We start from the raw sequence: 15,389 nt of genomic DNA, 5'->3' as shown, positions 1-15,389 counted from the left end.
TCGCTCAAGGAGTTAAGGTCGCATCGGTTGTTGGGGTGTTGTTTAGGAGTGTCTGATAACAATTATCGACATTTTGACGTCTGAAGTGTATGTGTGTGTGTGTGTGTGATGTTTATGTGGAGTCGGATTTTGTCAATCAACTTCAGCGCGATGGTGAGCATACGCTAAACAATGTTTCGTGCGATGCGGTAGGGCCGCGTGTTGCAATGATCATATCGTGACATATTTTGTAATGCGTTTTACTGATCAAGGTTAGAAACGGCTAGATGAAACAGATTATAAGTGTTGTATTGGGATCGTCTTTAAATTCCTTTGAAGTTAGTTTCATCCAATAATATCCTGAGACGCGAACCTCAACAGCGCAGTTCTGTTTTGGGTATTTAATATTATTTTACTCCTTCATCCTTATCTACTTTCTACATAACCTATAATTTTTTATTCACAAAAAACGACCAGGCCGTATTGCTTATAACTAAAGGTAGCTTAATTTAAGATACAATTAACAATCGTTGTCAACAAATGTCTTCATTTTCTTCTCCAAACAGTGAAAGGTGACCTTATCCCGGATGTACTCGGCCTATATTACCTATAATATTATATTGTAAATAATAAATAATAATATATTACAAATATATTATTATATTTTAAATTTATAAGTAGGGCGGTCCGCTGGCATGATGGTAGCGGTGACGGTCTTCACTGACTATGCGGCTACGTGGTAATAAAAGTCGATACGGCCAGGCCGTTCTTACGAAGAAATGAAATCTATAAGTATTTGCCAGCATTCATCCAATAAGCATTTCAATTTGACATAGTTCGAATGTTCTAATTAGGAATTAGTCGACAAAAATTCCGTCTTGAGCAGTAAGATGAATCTGACCGAGATGAGTGAGCTATCGAGAAGGAGCTTTCCAGAAGATAGGTGCAGATATGCGCAGGGGAGAGTGTGAATCATACAACTGATGCATCAGAAATCCCAGTACAGTTCCAGCAATAAACAATATCAAATCATTTGCAACCAACAATACAACAATTAGAAGAGATAAATGATCATTCTATGAAGAGACTTCAGTTATGGAGTACGACAGAAAAAACCTGAATGTAGTCATCATTAATCTATGAGTAACAAGCAGAATGGAATATAAGTCATTTGATGACTGTGTTCTGTTAATAGGATCTCCAAGATGCCGCCGATTCCAAAGACTTTGAACGCATCCCATATATTTTGAACCTACATTGGAGGATTATTTCCTTGTGCTACGATTCCTATCCTCATTCTAAGGTTAATTTCGTGTAAGCCAAAGCTTCTGGCTTCATTTTTTCTACATTATTCATTTCATTCTGTTGGCACGATCGCTCATAAAAGTGTGTGGCGGCATACTAATCCTATTATCCTAGCAACCAATCTCCGGCAAAAAGCTGATCTAGCCCCGGTAAACTCGTTCTAAGCACATCAACACACCCCACAAAGAAAGATCGTTAACTTAATCTAGCTCTTTCGCCCGGTTTCTGCGCAGATAAGGCGGGAAAACTTGAAACAAACAGCAAAAACTCGCTGGAGGTATGTTTGTCAAATAATTGTGCAAATGTTATGAGTGTGTGTAATTTTTTGCTGTTGCTTTGGGGCCTATCTACACCAACCATGTGGTCGAATCTGTGCATGCAAAATCGCGCACAAATTTTAAGTTCTTGTTGACGTCAGATGTGTGCGCGGGTCGTCGAACTTTGGGGCGATGTTCCACTCCACTGTTTGGTGTGTGCGTTGTTAGAAGCATCAAAATTTTGTGGCTGTCGATTAATTTAATCGTCGTTTCGCAGTTGAGAAAAAAATCTCGTAGATTAGATAGCTTTCATCGTTTGGTGGTCCTTTTATCGACTGCAAATCTTTCGCTATCTATTACTTTCATCGTGCGTCGGGATATTGATGGTGTCGTTGCAGTAATGATCGTATCTTGTACGCTTTGCAGGCCCTGCCCAAATGATCGTTAAAATGTATTTGTCACTCTTACTCTGCCTTTTTTTTGGCAAGGTGTCGGATATCAATGCTTCTCGAAAAAAAAATTCTTGATTGAGAGATCTTTAAGAAGTTATGTTTAAAGATATTTTTACAAAAAAAAACATTATATGCACACAATTCGGGTAAAAGTACAACCTGCAGGGCTGGACCATGACACTGTTCCGCTCGCATCTTGGCGGCCCGTCAACGACGATGGTGACAATGTTTCCCACGCGATTACATTCAAACTCACCTGTGCCTGTGCCGGGTGCATTTTTTTTGTCTCTCCATCTTCTTCAGCGAAAACTGGGCATGTGGATGTGTTTCCCCGCTAACCCACTAGCCCAATAGATGATGGTGGTTTTGTGCATTTCGGTTAGGTTGCAGATGCGATTGTGCAAAGTTCCCGTTTTGGTGGTCCCATTTTTTCCCCTCTCTCTCTCTAGCTCTCTGTTCCTGCGGCTCAATCGCAACCCAGCGATTCATGTCAAAAGGTGACAAAGATTAAGCGCACACATTGGGGTGTAGATAGGTGGCTCTCTTGCGGCGCAATCCGACGCTTGGACCAAAACGACCGGAAAAACTCCATATGTTTCCGAAGGGTGCGTGCGTGTGGTGTGGTTGGCAGTTTCGGCTAATGGTGGTTGGTTTCGTGTCGTGTGACTCTTGCCGCACAGCCAGGGTGACAGACATTGTGAAGCGCCCCCCGAAAGGGAACCCTTCACCTCCCGTTCCAGCTTCACTTCATGCGTTGGATGTCGTGTGAGTTCTGGTAGATAATTCAATTAAGATAGCAAATCGGCTCAGCAATTTGTCGTCCGCATGTGTAGGATATGGGCACTGGCAGTGGTTGATGTTGCGTGTCGTAATTTGACCAATGACCGTAACTGAGTAAGGTGCGATTTGTTTGCCGGAAGATTAGGTACGGAGCGGTGAAAGATAGGCGGAAAGGGAAATTTCTTGGTTTTGTAAAGGAACGGTTTCGTTGCAACCAGCACCAGAAATAGACATAGCATGATTAAATGGAAAACAATGTGTTGAGATGGTATCGTGAAGCTATGCAATTAGATGCAGTTTCAGTGGTTAATTTGTGCATATCCCATTAGGTTAATTATGATACAGGTTTAGGATATTCTTCTTATTTTCCCTTTTGGTTGAGAAGTTTTTTTTTATAATTTGGAAATTCAAATAATTTATGAGTTGTTTTATGACATTTTTTATTTCAATGTTTATGAGTTGGTCTTAATATTAAAAAAAAAAAACTGAAGATCATTATTTAATTATTTTATATCACAGATGTCACGCATACAAAAATTCTTGTATAACATACATGTGCATCGTCTATGCATTTTCTTAACCACTGTTTTAACAGTTTTTTTTCGTGTTTCCAACGTTACTTGAAATTCTCTTTCAAATGTCGTTAGAAAGGGAAAGGGATGCCCATGTGGCCGATATCACCACCCGTCACACGCATACTTGACAATTCCATTAGCATCTACCGATGGTGACCTTGAATCGGTATCATCGCACTCAAACCACCGGATCTATTTCTTCTTCACCTGCGGCTGCATACTCACGTCGTGTTAATTTCCAACCCGTGGGCCGATCACGGGCTTGATCACGGTCGAGTTAAGATCGGGCAAACAAATAATGCACAACATGCGTCTTCTGCGCTGCTTTATGACGCCCAAGATTGGTGGGATTCTGTCATCCGTCCTGAGCCCCCGGACAGAGGAACTCAATTGGCCGAAGGACGGTTTTATCGAATCGAACCGTAACGGTGCGAAGTTGTCCACTTGAGACGAGCTTTTGTCATCAGTAAAATAGCACTTCAATCAAGCGTGGAGACAAAAGGTTGAGCATTATACCAGTTTGTTTTGTCTATTTTTTGGAGCGCTTTGGGCGAATTGGAGGATCATTAGGTTAATGTCTTTTTATCGTGGACGATCGCAAACATCACGAGAAGTGAGAAGGGTTATGGTGAGAAATGCACATCCGAGGATCATTATGGAAATGGTTTATTTAATTTAATTAAGATATGCTGTTGTGGTTGAAAGGAACACAAAACTAATAGGCACCATATCTTGGGGCTAAGAACGAAAATGAATGGATCTTTAATCAATCGAATGAACATCATATTTAGCAGCATAATAAGTACGTATGCCGTACACCTTCTTCTTTACTAATGAAGAATCAATTTACCGATGACTTTTATCAGAAATCGATTTATTATCCCATCTTTTAGAAGGCAAACTGCTCGTCTTCGTCTCCTTCCCATACAAGCGCCCAGTGTCTAGTGGGTGAACTATTGACAGACGCCGAATCGAAACCATTGTGCCCTTCGAGGGACGATCTTTCGAACGCGTCGCACAGCCCTGCCGAACCAGTTATAATGCGTTCATGCCGTTTGACTGGTGCGGTTGCGTAACGAGCATCATCTTTATTAAGGCTGCGACATCGCGAGATGCTGGTCGTTACATTAACTGGTTTTGGTTCAGTGTTTGTGGTGGTTTGTTTTGCTACGGTAGGGGTTAACCGATCATCCACTGCAGGATGTGACCTTCGAAACATGCCGAGGTAGATGGGAAGATGGGAAGGTTACCACTAGTAGGTGGATATGTCCTGTACGGTTTTCTGTACGCGATTGCCTCGCCACCGGGTGAACGGATTGCGTTCCATATGGTGGGGTGCTGTGCGACAAGAAATTACAGTTCGAGGTTAGATCGGTAAGACAGACTCGTAAAGAAAAAAACAATTCTTCAACTCGTAGCATCTAATTCGTTGCATCCTTTAGTGTCCATACCGGGTATGTTCAAGTTCGCAAAATGGCCGGTATGGTCAATCTCGAATGATCATCATTAACTCCCTGTCATAAGACGTCGTTGAAACGGTGGCCACTGATGTAAACGTGAAGTGATGCAGATAGTGTCCTATTTATGACCTGCTGTTAGATGTGTTAATCACATCTTCTTTCAACAACTCTTGATGATGAGGTTAATTTAGACAATTTTATCTATTTTTTTTTTAGTTTTTTGAAGAGCTTACCAAAAAAAAAAAATAACAACTAATTGTAGCTGTCTGGTACTACAATCACGTGAATGTCGGGTTCGTCGCTTTAGGCAGCGTTGAAGTCTTTCATGTTTTTGCACTAATTCTGCACCGTATGACTTCATGAGGTTAATTGTAGAGCAAAAGGGGTCGACAGCACGATAAAATTTGTTTTCTTAGCCTTGATTTTTCGTATTCAAAAAATTTCTTCGCCTGAGCGTATCTAGAGAAAGCACAATTTTTAAATGTTTTAATATTTATTCTTAGAATATTAATCTCCAAGACTTCTCTAGGATGCTAACCATTCTCACAAACTAAGATAAAATTAGAATTTCAATCTTTGAAAACTCTTGTGTGTGGTTGCGATATGCTAAAATGCCTCAACACTATTCGCCAAGGGAGGGAGAAGGAAACGAAATGAAAGGTAAACATTGCCTCCTTCACGCAAAAAAACAACAGACGCCCGTAGAACCGCTCCAGAAGTGGGTCATTATTTGCATACCTTTCGGCAAGAACAACACCTATGTGAACCATGGTCGTGCGATTATGACTTTTGGTCGCTCATGTACTACCCGCACTTGATGACACCTACGAGCATCAAGCGGACGTCTCGTATTGCCGGCAGCCGCCCGACCCGACTCGACCGTGCGACATTTGCGTGTGTGTACATTAATACTTGTGACCCGTCGGTGTACCGTCGCTTCCCATGTTGCGCCTTATTTTCCGCGATTTCGTTCACCTGAAACCGCATGCGAGGTTGCCTCCGGGGCATCTGTTTGCTATTCATAAGTGGTCGATAATCGAAAGTAATTAGTAATTGTTGTTGCCGAGCGTTGTTAATGTTCTCGGCTGTATGTTGTGTCGAGAAGCGGTGAATAGCGAACGGTTGTCTGATGATCGTCATCGGACAAATCTTCACTACATACATTGGAGGTAAGATTCCGAGCGACCTTATGGTAGGGAAGGAACAGCTTTTGTAGATTGTCTCGGGTGGTGTGACGTACAGCGTTATACTGTTGCTACTGGAATAAAAAAAAACCTCTTCTTAATATCAGTAACCTTCCAGCTGTTCTTCACTGTGGAACTGATAATAATTGAAAAAATAAATGAACGATCTACTCGCTCTGAGAAGAACCAGTCGGAAAGGCAAGACACAAATCTAATGCTTTTCTGCACACTTCAAGGTTGGGGTTGTGAAGGAAGATACCAAAGTCTGGTCGTTACACGCCAACACATCGTCCGGTATTGCGATAAAAAAAGCCAAGCATAAAGATTCTTTAACTTCAACTGTTCCGACGATCTGTCGCGATCACGTACGCTGTTGATTTGACTAATATTACCATCACCATTATCAATGGTGGATGGGCAACGTTTACCCATCAGTATTCTCGCTTTACTTTGTATCGTCGTATGTATGCCGTTATCGTCGGTATGTAGGTCAGCGTGGAGTAAAGTGTGGAGTGTTCAAGGCGATTGGACTCACCGCTTAGATGATGGTTGTATTAATCAAAATTAATAGCAATTAAATGTTAATCAAACACCTGCGCAAGGGAGGAATTATATTTCAATTGGCAATTTTAGAGGGTATCTTTAATGAGTAGAACATAACCTCTATTAGACATGTACAACTCATAAACTGCTTATAAACCATCTTCAATATTTATACACGCAAAAACGTTTAAAAATAATCCAAGAAATATGATGCAAAATGACGAGATGCTGCAAAGGACGTTACAACTGTTTGGATCTTTTGTAGATTCCTCAATAGTGTATATCAAGCTAGAAATATAATCGTTTGTTTGACAAAGAATACTAATTAGCATTTAATTTCCCACCGATCGATATATCTTCGCCCAAGCATGTACAGCAAACTAGTTCTCCAGAACGGGGGCCCTAGAAGAAAAAGCAAACACTCATTAGCGATATACAAAGTAAAGATAAAGATCATCTTCGCTCGCGTCTCCGTCGACCATCGCGTGGGATTCGTTCAGGATTGCAAATAAATTCGCGTACGTACACATTACACAATCGATCATTTCTTGAAACGAGCTCATACGATCGGCAAACGCGATAGAGTGGAAATCGAAAGTAAGGATCGATCGCGCAACGGAACCGTCACCTAAAGGTATGTGATGGACCTTGAGCAAATTAATTTCATTCCGTGTGGGGAAGTGGAAGCAATGCAAGGAAGCTACCGAGACCCCGCAGTTGTAACGTAAGTGGTCGGTACGTCAGTTTCAGGGAATGCCTTTTCGTAGATAACTCCACAAATACGCGTGGAGCCTCCAAAATACGCCTCCAAATACGCATACACGCGTGGTGGGTTGGATCTTACCAAACCGGCAGATGCTATAGGCGATCGTAAATTAGACAAATAGTGACGCTCCTTGCGCACGGTAGAACCTTGCCGTTGGACCTTGACAGACCTTGACGTTTAGCCTTTACCAGGGCTCTTCCTTTCTCTCTCTCTCTCTGCAAAACCTCACAGCGCGCACAGAAGGACCACCGGAGGAAACGGTGAGAACGGAGCTGTAAACTCCATATACACTACGCTCGTTAACGGGCACGTTAAACGCATCGCGTGTCCCATCACACCGAGTATGTCCATATCTTCCTTATCGATGTGACGTGAACCTGTCAACGGTGCGTTACAAATGGTTCGGCCCGGTTGACATCCCGCCACATGACCTTCCCGCGCGCTTATGATTTAACACCTTCCAGCACGGCGCTTCAACAGGGGTTTGCCCCGTTTCTGAATGACTTTGCAGATCGTTGCCTGGAGGCGATTAATCATGGGGCCTTTAACCGGATGGGTCTCGAGTTAACCCTTGACTTCGAAGTGTGTCTGTAAAGCACCGAGAAGAGGGCGTGTGTTTATTGATAGACGAGCTTCTGATAGTTGGCTACCGGCTGATCGGTTGTGGGGGAAGTTATTTTCTCGGTCATTAGTTTACTAACCTCAACTGTACGTTATCTCTTTTTTCCGAAATCCTTAGAAGAGCACTACCATACTGCTTGGTGTGCTGTTAGCCGTTGGAACTGCTCGGGCCGATATTTCTACGCTACTGCGTGGGGGTTACTCCAGCAACAATATCCTGCAGGACGATGGATACCATTACGACAAACCAAAAGTACCGTTTGAGGAGCCAACCACACCTCGCAAGTGTGCGGTAACGGATCAAAATCCGGATGGAAGCTGTGGTTATGATTATCCAAAGCCAGATCAATCCTTTACACTGCCCAATGAGTATCTTCCACCAACGACAACGGTAAGGCGAGAAGTTTAGATAGCAGCTTTGGCACTGATTGTTCATTGATTTGATTCTGTCCTTGTTGCAGACGACACGTAGGACAACAACCACTACACGTCCAACGACGACCACAACGAGAAGAACGACCACTACGACGCGTCCGACTACAACGGTAAGTGGGGATGTAAACATGTCAACCGTATGGGATCATTCATCGCTAACTTCAATTGTGCATCTTGCCCTTTTTTACAGACTACTCGTCGTACTACTCCTGTGCAGGAGTATCTCCCGCCGAGCACTACCCGTCGGACGACAACAACTACCCGTCCCACAACAACGGTAATTTCGCACAGTTGGAAATCATTCTTGTTTGTTATGGACCTCTTGCAGCAGTTTTACAGTGGTTTGGTTTGACCTTTCCTTTTCTAGACCACCCGCCGCACAACCACCACCACACGGCCCACGACAACAACGCGGAGAACAACTACGCCGCGTGTCGTAACTACGACCAAATGTCCACCGTCCGCACAGAATCCTGATGGCAGCTGTGGCTATGATTATCCTAAACCGGATCAATCATTCACACTGCCGAACCGTGTGTCCACAACGACCACCACTCGTAGGACAACGCCACCACAAGAATATCTTCCTCCTACGACCACAACGAGACGTACAACGACTACCACTCGTCCGACAACAACGGTACGATCTTTGCGCACTTGAACAATGCGTTTGCTAAATATTTACCGAAAGTGACGACATGATTTCGTTTTCAGACAACACGAAGAACCACCACAACGACGCGTCCCACGACCACAACAACGAGACGCACCACAACGACCACCAAGTGTCCACCATCGGCCCAGAACCCTGATGGAAGCTGTGGCTACGACTATCCGAAGCCAGATCAGTCCTTCACCCTTCCGAATCGTGTTTCCACCACTACGCCAAGACCAACGGTAGGAATTTCAATAGCCCTTCTTTCGATAATATTCAGTTCAGGTGCAGAGGTGTTTGTGATGAGCAAACAGGTATATTTACTTCCAGCATTGGTCGGTACACAATTTTACACTTCTACTGGAACGTATTGACAATCGTTACTTCCGTTTTACTTGCGTAACATCTGATCGAAAGATCAACAAACAAGTTTGTATTTGCTTTTCATTCTTTAACGAATTCCATACACCCGTCATTGGTATGCGAACAATGCGAACCCCTTTGCAAATGGAACAGTTTTGGGTGCCCTTCGAGTAGGGATGTTCACTAGTTTTGGCATTAATCGACCCAAACAAGTTTCGACGAACCATCTAGAGATTGAATTGTGAATAAATTAACGCTTGTTTTGGTTATGATACAGGGAGCTGGTTCCTGTTGAAGGTAGGAAAATGTTCTTCAAAATTTGGCGTTTTATATTTCGACATAATATGAACTGAGCAAAGTCTAGAAATTAGGAAATGTCGAGCTCTTGTGATCTTCACAAAGAAACACTTATGCTGCCGTAGCATTGACAGCTTTTTGGTGCGGTCGTTTTACAACCGTCAGGAAACTTTATGATAATCTAATGATGTCTTTGGTTTTACATTATATTTTAGACAACAACCCGTAGGACGACAACCACCACAAGGCCAACAACGACGGTGAGTTTTTATTTTTTCGAATAAATCACGATGAATGTATAATTATGCTTAATGTTGTGCTTCTTTTTATTCGCCAGACCACGCGTCGTACGACAACCACCACCCGGCCAACAACGAGAACAACGCAACGGATAGTGACGACGACCAAGTGTGCTCCTTCCGCCCAGAATCCGGACGGAAGCTGCGGTTATGATTATCCCAAACCTGATCAATCTTTCACGCTGCCGAATCGGGTATCCACTACAACGCCCCGACCGACAACGGTGTGTGATCTGCATGATAATTAAAATGATTGGTTTTTAGATTGATTAATTGTAAAAATTGATTTTTAATAGACTACTCGTCGTACAACTACAACTCGTAGAACAACGCCACCTCAGGAATATCTACCTCCTACGACAACTACCCGGCGAACAACGACACGGCCCACAACAACCGTATGTTTTATTAATTGATTTGAAGAACTCGAAATCGTTTTTCCTAATGCTTTATTTTTTTACAGACAACTCGTCGCACAACCACCACCACACGGCCCACGACAACAACCCGTCGAACAACTACACCGCGGATTGTAACGACCACAAAATGTGCTCCTTCCGATCAGAATCCTGATGGCAGCTGTGGCTATGACTATCCTAAACCGGATCAATCATTCACACTGCCGAACCGTGTGTCCACAACGACCACCACTCGTAGGACAACGCCACCACAAGAATATCTTCCTCCTACAACCACAACGAGACGTACAACGACTACCACTCGTCCGACAACAACGGTACGATATCAGATAGAGTTAGGGAGTTAATTATTAATGTCTTTCGAATATTCACATTTATCTTTCTTCCTTTTTTATCAGACAACTCGTCGCACTACCACAACAACACGCCCAACAACTACAACAACACGAAGAACAACAACGCGTCCCGTTGCAACGACGACGAAGTGTGCTCCTTCGGCACAGAATCCCGATGGAAGCTGTGGCTATGATTATCCCAAACCGGATCAATCATTTACGCTGCCCAATAGAGTTTCTACAACTACTACCCGACGGCCCACAACGACGGTAAGAAATTGCCAAATGATTACATAGAATTAGATTAACAGTTTTATTACAATCGTAGACCACCCGTCGCACGACGACTACCACACGGAGAACCACACCGGCACAAGAATATCTTCCCCCGACAACAACCACACGCCGAACAACGACACGGCCAACAACAACTACTACACGGCGTACAACGACCACAACACGCCCAACCACTACGGTATGGGCGAATGTGTTCAAATAAAAGAAGTTAAGTTGCTATGATTATTTCATTGTTTTGTTTAACTTGTAGACAACAAGAAGAACGACAACTACTACGCGGCCAACGACTAGAACGACACAGCGCATCGTAACGACCACGAAGTGTGCTCCATCTGCTCAGAATCCCGATGGTAGCTGTGGATACGATTACCCGAAACCGGATCAATCTTTCACGCTGCCTAATCGTGTATCGACAACAACACCCAGACCAACCACTGTACGTTGGAATGTGTAATAGCAATCATTTTAAGAAATGGGTGTTAATACAATTGGTTTATTTGCAGACAACCCGTCGTACTACAACGACAACACGAAGAACTACACCTGCTCAGGAATATCTTCCTCCGAGTACAACAACTCGTCGTACGACAACTACAACCAGGCCAACAACTACCACGCGACGTACAACTACTACTACTCGTCCAACGACAACGGTGAGCAACGGACTGCTAAACCGCTCCTTATCGTATTGATAATCGGTTTGACACGATATTTTTTATTCTATAATACAGACCACCAGAAGAACGACAACTACAACAAGGCCCACAACAAGGACGACGCAAAGAATCGTAACCACAACGAAGTGTCCACTGTCGCAACAGAATCCCGATGGAAGCTGTGGATATGATTATCCGAAACCGGATCAGTCGTTTACCTTGCCCAATCGAGTGTCTACCACTACCACAAGACGGCCAACTACGGTAATTAAATGATCATTTTATGAAAAAGATCTCGTTTGTGATCAATGTTTTATATTTCATTATTTCTTATTTCCACAGACAACACGACTTACCACGACAACTACTCGCCGAACAACACCGGCACAGGAGTATCTACCTCCGACGACCACTACACGTCGTCCAACGACAACGACAACCCGCCCAACAACTACGGTAATGAAAATATTGAGTAAACTTTTTTTCATTACATATGAACTAATTTTGGCTTGTTTCTTTTAGACCACACGCCGGACAACCACCACCACAAGGCCCACAACCACCACCAGATTGACGACTACTACCCGTAGAACGACAACCAGACCTCCAGTAGTAACCACAAAGTGTCCTGTGTCGGCCCAAAATCCTGACGGAAGCTGTGGATACGACTATCCGAGGCCGGATCAGTCATTTACCTTGCCAAACCGTGTATCTACAACCACGCCACGAACAACAACGGTACGAAGATGGTATCAGAATGTTTCCTGTTGAGAATATATTTTATAATGGGTTTTGTGGTTTTAGACTACACGCCGGACGACTCCAGCTCAGGAATATCTACCACCAACGACTACAACTACTACCCGTAGACCAACAACGACCACAACGACACGTCGTACAACAACCACTACTCGTCCTACGACAACGGTAATGTCAAGAGAAACAGGAAAATTTGTTGTATAACATGAATTGGTATAACCATTTTTTTAAATAACTTTCCAGACCACACGGAGAACGACACCAGCTGTGGAGTACCTACCACCAACGACTACAACGCGGCGTACAACAACCACCAAGCGTCCAACGACAACAGTATGTCATAGTAGCTGTAAAATAGTATTATCCAATAGACATTAATATGAGTTTCCCATCCTATTTTAGACCACACGCCGCACAACAACAACCACCAGGCCAACTACGACTACGCGCGTAGTGACAACGACTAAATGTCCACTGTCCGCACAGAATCCTGATGGAAGCTGTGGATACGATTATCCCAAACCTGATGAATCCTTTACGCTACCGAATCGTGTCTCAACAACCACCACACCGAGACCTACGACGGTAAGACAGGATGGTTACTTACGTGTGCATTCAGAAAAAACACGAAAAATTTTAGATTTTTTGTACAAGTTTCCAGTCACCTGCAGGTCGCCTGTCGCCTTTTGTAACTATCCTATTGTGCACAGACAATATTTGTTAATGTTATTTGTTAATTAGTAACAGCTACCAAAATAGTCAAGCAATTGCTCGTTTGTTCGAACTGTAGGCTTCACAGTGACGCAAAGAAGTTGTACATGGAGAGACGCTTCGTATCCGTTAGAAAGATGCAATACGTAATGTAAAATATCATCTTCCTTCTGGAGAAAGGTCATAGTGTGAAACAAACCCTGGATTCCTCAAAAAGTCAAAAAGGTGTTAAAAGTCGTTTGATACAATATGGTTACAACTTCTGGTGCGAGTCATCCTCTATCATGAAGCTGAGCATTGATGACTCCAACATCATGTTCCTAAAGATGTTCCTTTTGTGATTAACAATCAGCGAAAAGGAAAATATGTGAAAAGCCTGTGTTCTGGAGTATCCAACTTTCATTTTTTATTCCAAGAATTTTTAGCAAGAATTCATTTCATTTGACGGGCTGTATCCGTTTTACCAAAGATCCCAAACTCTTCACAGATGCGGATATTAAATCTTCCGTCGCTAAACCTCAAACGCAGGAACTGTTCTAATAGTTCTAGTGCCAAAACAGAACATTAGTCGATTGCTAAGGCCCTTGTGAAGCTGACCTAACCTGAGCCAGCATATTTGGTCCCGCTGGGTTTAACTTTAGCTACAACTAGTTGGCGCAAGGTAGTAGGGTAGGGTGTTGAGACTGAGCATAGGATTCCAGAAAACTTTATTGCATTTAGTTACATTTATAAGTTTTTTTTTCCTAGCCTTTCGAAATTTTTACTTTGAAATGCATACTTCAATCACATTAATCTAAATGTCAATATCAATGTTTATTGCAGACTACACGACGCACAACGACCACAACAAGAACAACTACAACAACACGCCGTACAACACCGCCCCAGGAATACCTTCCACCATCGACCACAACGAGAGTAATGATCAGAATTGTTTAAAGTATTTTATGTCGACCCTCTTGCTAATGTTATCATGAAATTTTACTTGTAGCGCACAACAACCACCACACGACCCACCACTACGACGACGACACCTCGGCCAACTACGACAACGGTGAAGGGTTGCAGCGAATCGGAGCTCAATCCGGACGGTACCTGCGGTTATGATTATCCGAAACCGTCCAACCCACTCACACTGCCACCAAAGATTCCGACCACCACCGTCCGGACAACGCTCGCGCCCGAATATCTGCCACCGGAGGAAACGACCGGCTATGCTTACCCTAAGCCAGCCATACCGTTTAACTTCTAGGAACGCTTCATCAATCTCTCCTGTTTTATTGATCCCTTTTGGTTCTCCCCATCCCACCAGAACCTTGTATTTCATTGTCCTTTCGCCTGAACATTCCTACCCCTTTGTTTAATATGTCTGTGTTTTTGTGCGTATGTGCTGTGTACATCGGTAACGTCGATTCGTCTGTTTTCGCATAGTTTAAGGCATAGCTAGTAGAATATCGTCGTGTTCTAGACTACCCAGAAAGCAATCTAATCTTTTCTCCGTATTTTTGTTTTTAAATGTCCAAGTTTCATGTGTTTCCCCTTTCTTAATTGGTAACAAAATGATTTATTTAGATTACGGTAACGAGATGAATGAAGTCTGTAATGGAGAAAGCAAGTGTGTATGGAAAATACTCATCAAACATTGAATAAGTTAGTCAAAACGAACAACATTCCCGTGTTGAGAGGCCAGTAGTATGTAGATCTTTCGCTCTTCCGTTCTTTTTTCTCTCTATAATAATTGAAGATGTGTTCGAAAATCGTGCAGAAAAATAGTACCCGTAGAGAAAAGTTAATAATGAAGCAGTGGAATAAAGAAACAACAAGAGAAAAGGTAAATAATTTTATAACATTTTCGTACGTTTGTTTTGTTGTGTTAGCGTAGTAGTTGCCCCATTTCGTCTTACATGCCTGTTTTGTTGCCAGTTTTTTGTATGACCTATCCACTTAAATTTATGTGATGTTATTTTTTATGTTTATGTTCCCACCGTACGAAAAACGGCCATACTGTTATCTATCTGAGTGTTTTTTTTTAAGCAGAAAATCGCGGTCGCGATCATTGATGATGCAAGCGAATAGGGACGATAGCCACCGACGACTGCCAACAGAAAGGGGGCTGGGTACATTAATATTCTATCAACGAAATTCAACCCAATTCGCCTTGCCTCCAACCACTCCTGGGTGGGTTCTCCACCCAGATCTCCAACGAAAGCGCAAGTAATGTGGAGCTCGTCGCGAATCGGT

At 43.1% G+C, this 15,389-nt stretch overlaps 1 protein-coding gene across 1 annotated transcript; it reads left to right on the top strand.

Moving 5' to 3' along the window:
• The first annotated feature begins 869 nt into the window (after positions 1 to 869).
• LOC128712804 (mucin-2-like) lies at positions 870 to 14,400 on the top strand. The gene is given in 23 exon segments (XM_053807677.1): positions 870 to 888; positions 1,518 to 1,561; positions 8,041 to 8,352; positions 8,384 to 8,467; positions 8,548 to 8,634; positions 8,725 to 8,997; positions 9,072 to 9,254; positions 9,888 to 9,932; positions 10,010 to 10,195; positions 10,268 to 10,369; positions 10,435 to 10,707; positions 10,789 to 10,995; positions 11,054 to 11,200; positions 11,273 to 11,458; positions 11,526 to 11,675; positions 11,754 to 11,942; positions 12,021 to 12,134; positions 12,201 to 12,416; positions 12,483 to 12,605; positions 12,681 to 12,770; positions 12,840 to 13,022; positions 13,971 to 14,066; positions 14,140 to 14,400. Coding segments are annotated over 23 exon segments (3,570 nt in total).
• The last annotated feature ends 989 nt before the right edge of the window (positions 14,401 to 15,389 follow it).

This window comes from Anopheles marshallii, chromosome 3, assembly GCF_943734725.1.
Source record: "Anopheles marshallii chromosome 3, idAnoMarsDA_429_01, whole genome shotgun sequence".
NCBI lineage: Eukaryota > Metazoa > Arthropoda > Insecta > Diptera > Culicidae > Anopheles > Anopheles marshallii.
The sequence above is the reverse complement of the archived record's forward strand: the minus strand, read 5'-3'. Positions and strand labels throughout refer to the sequence as shown.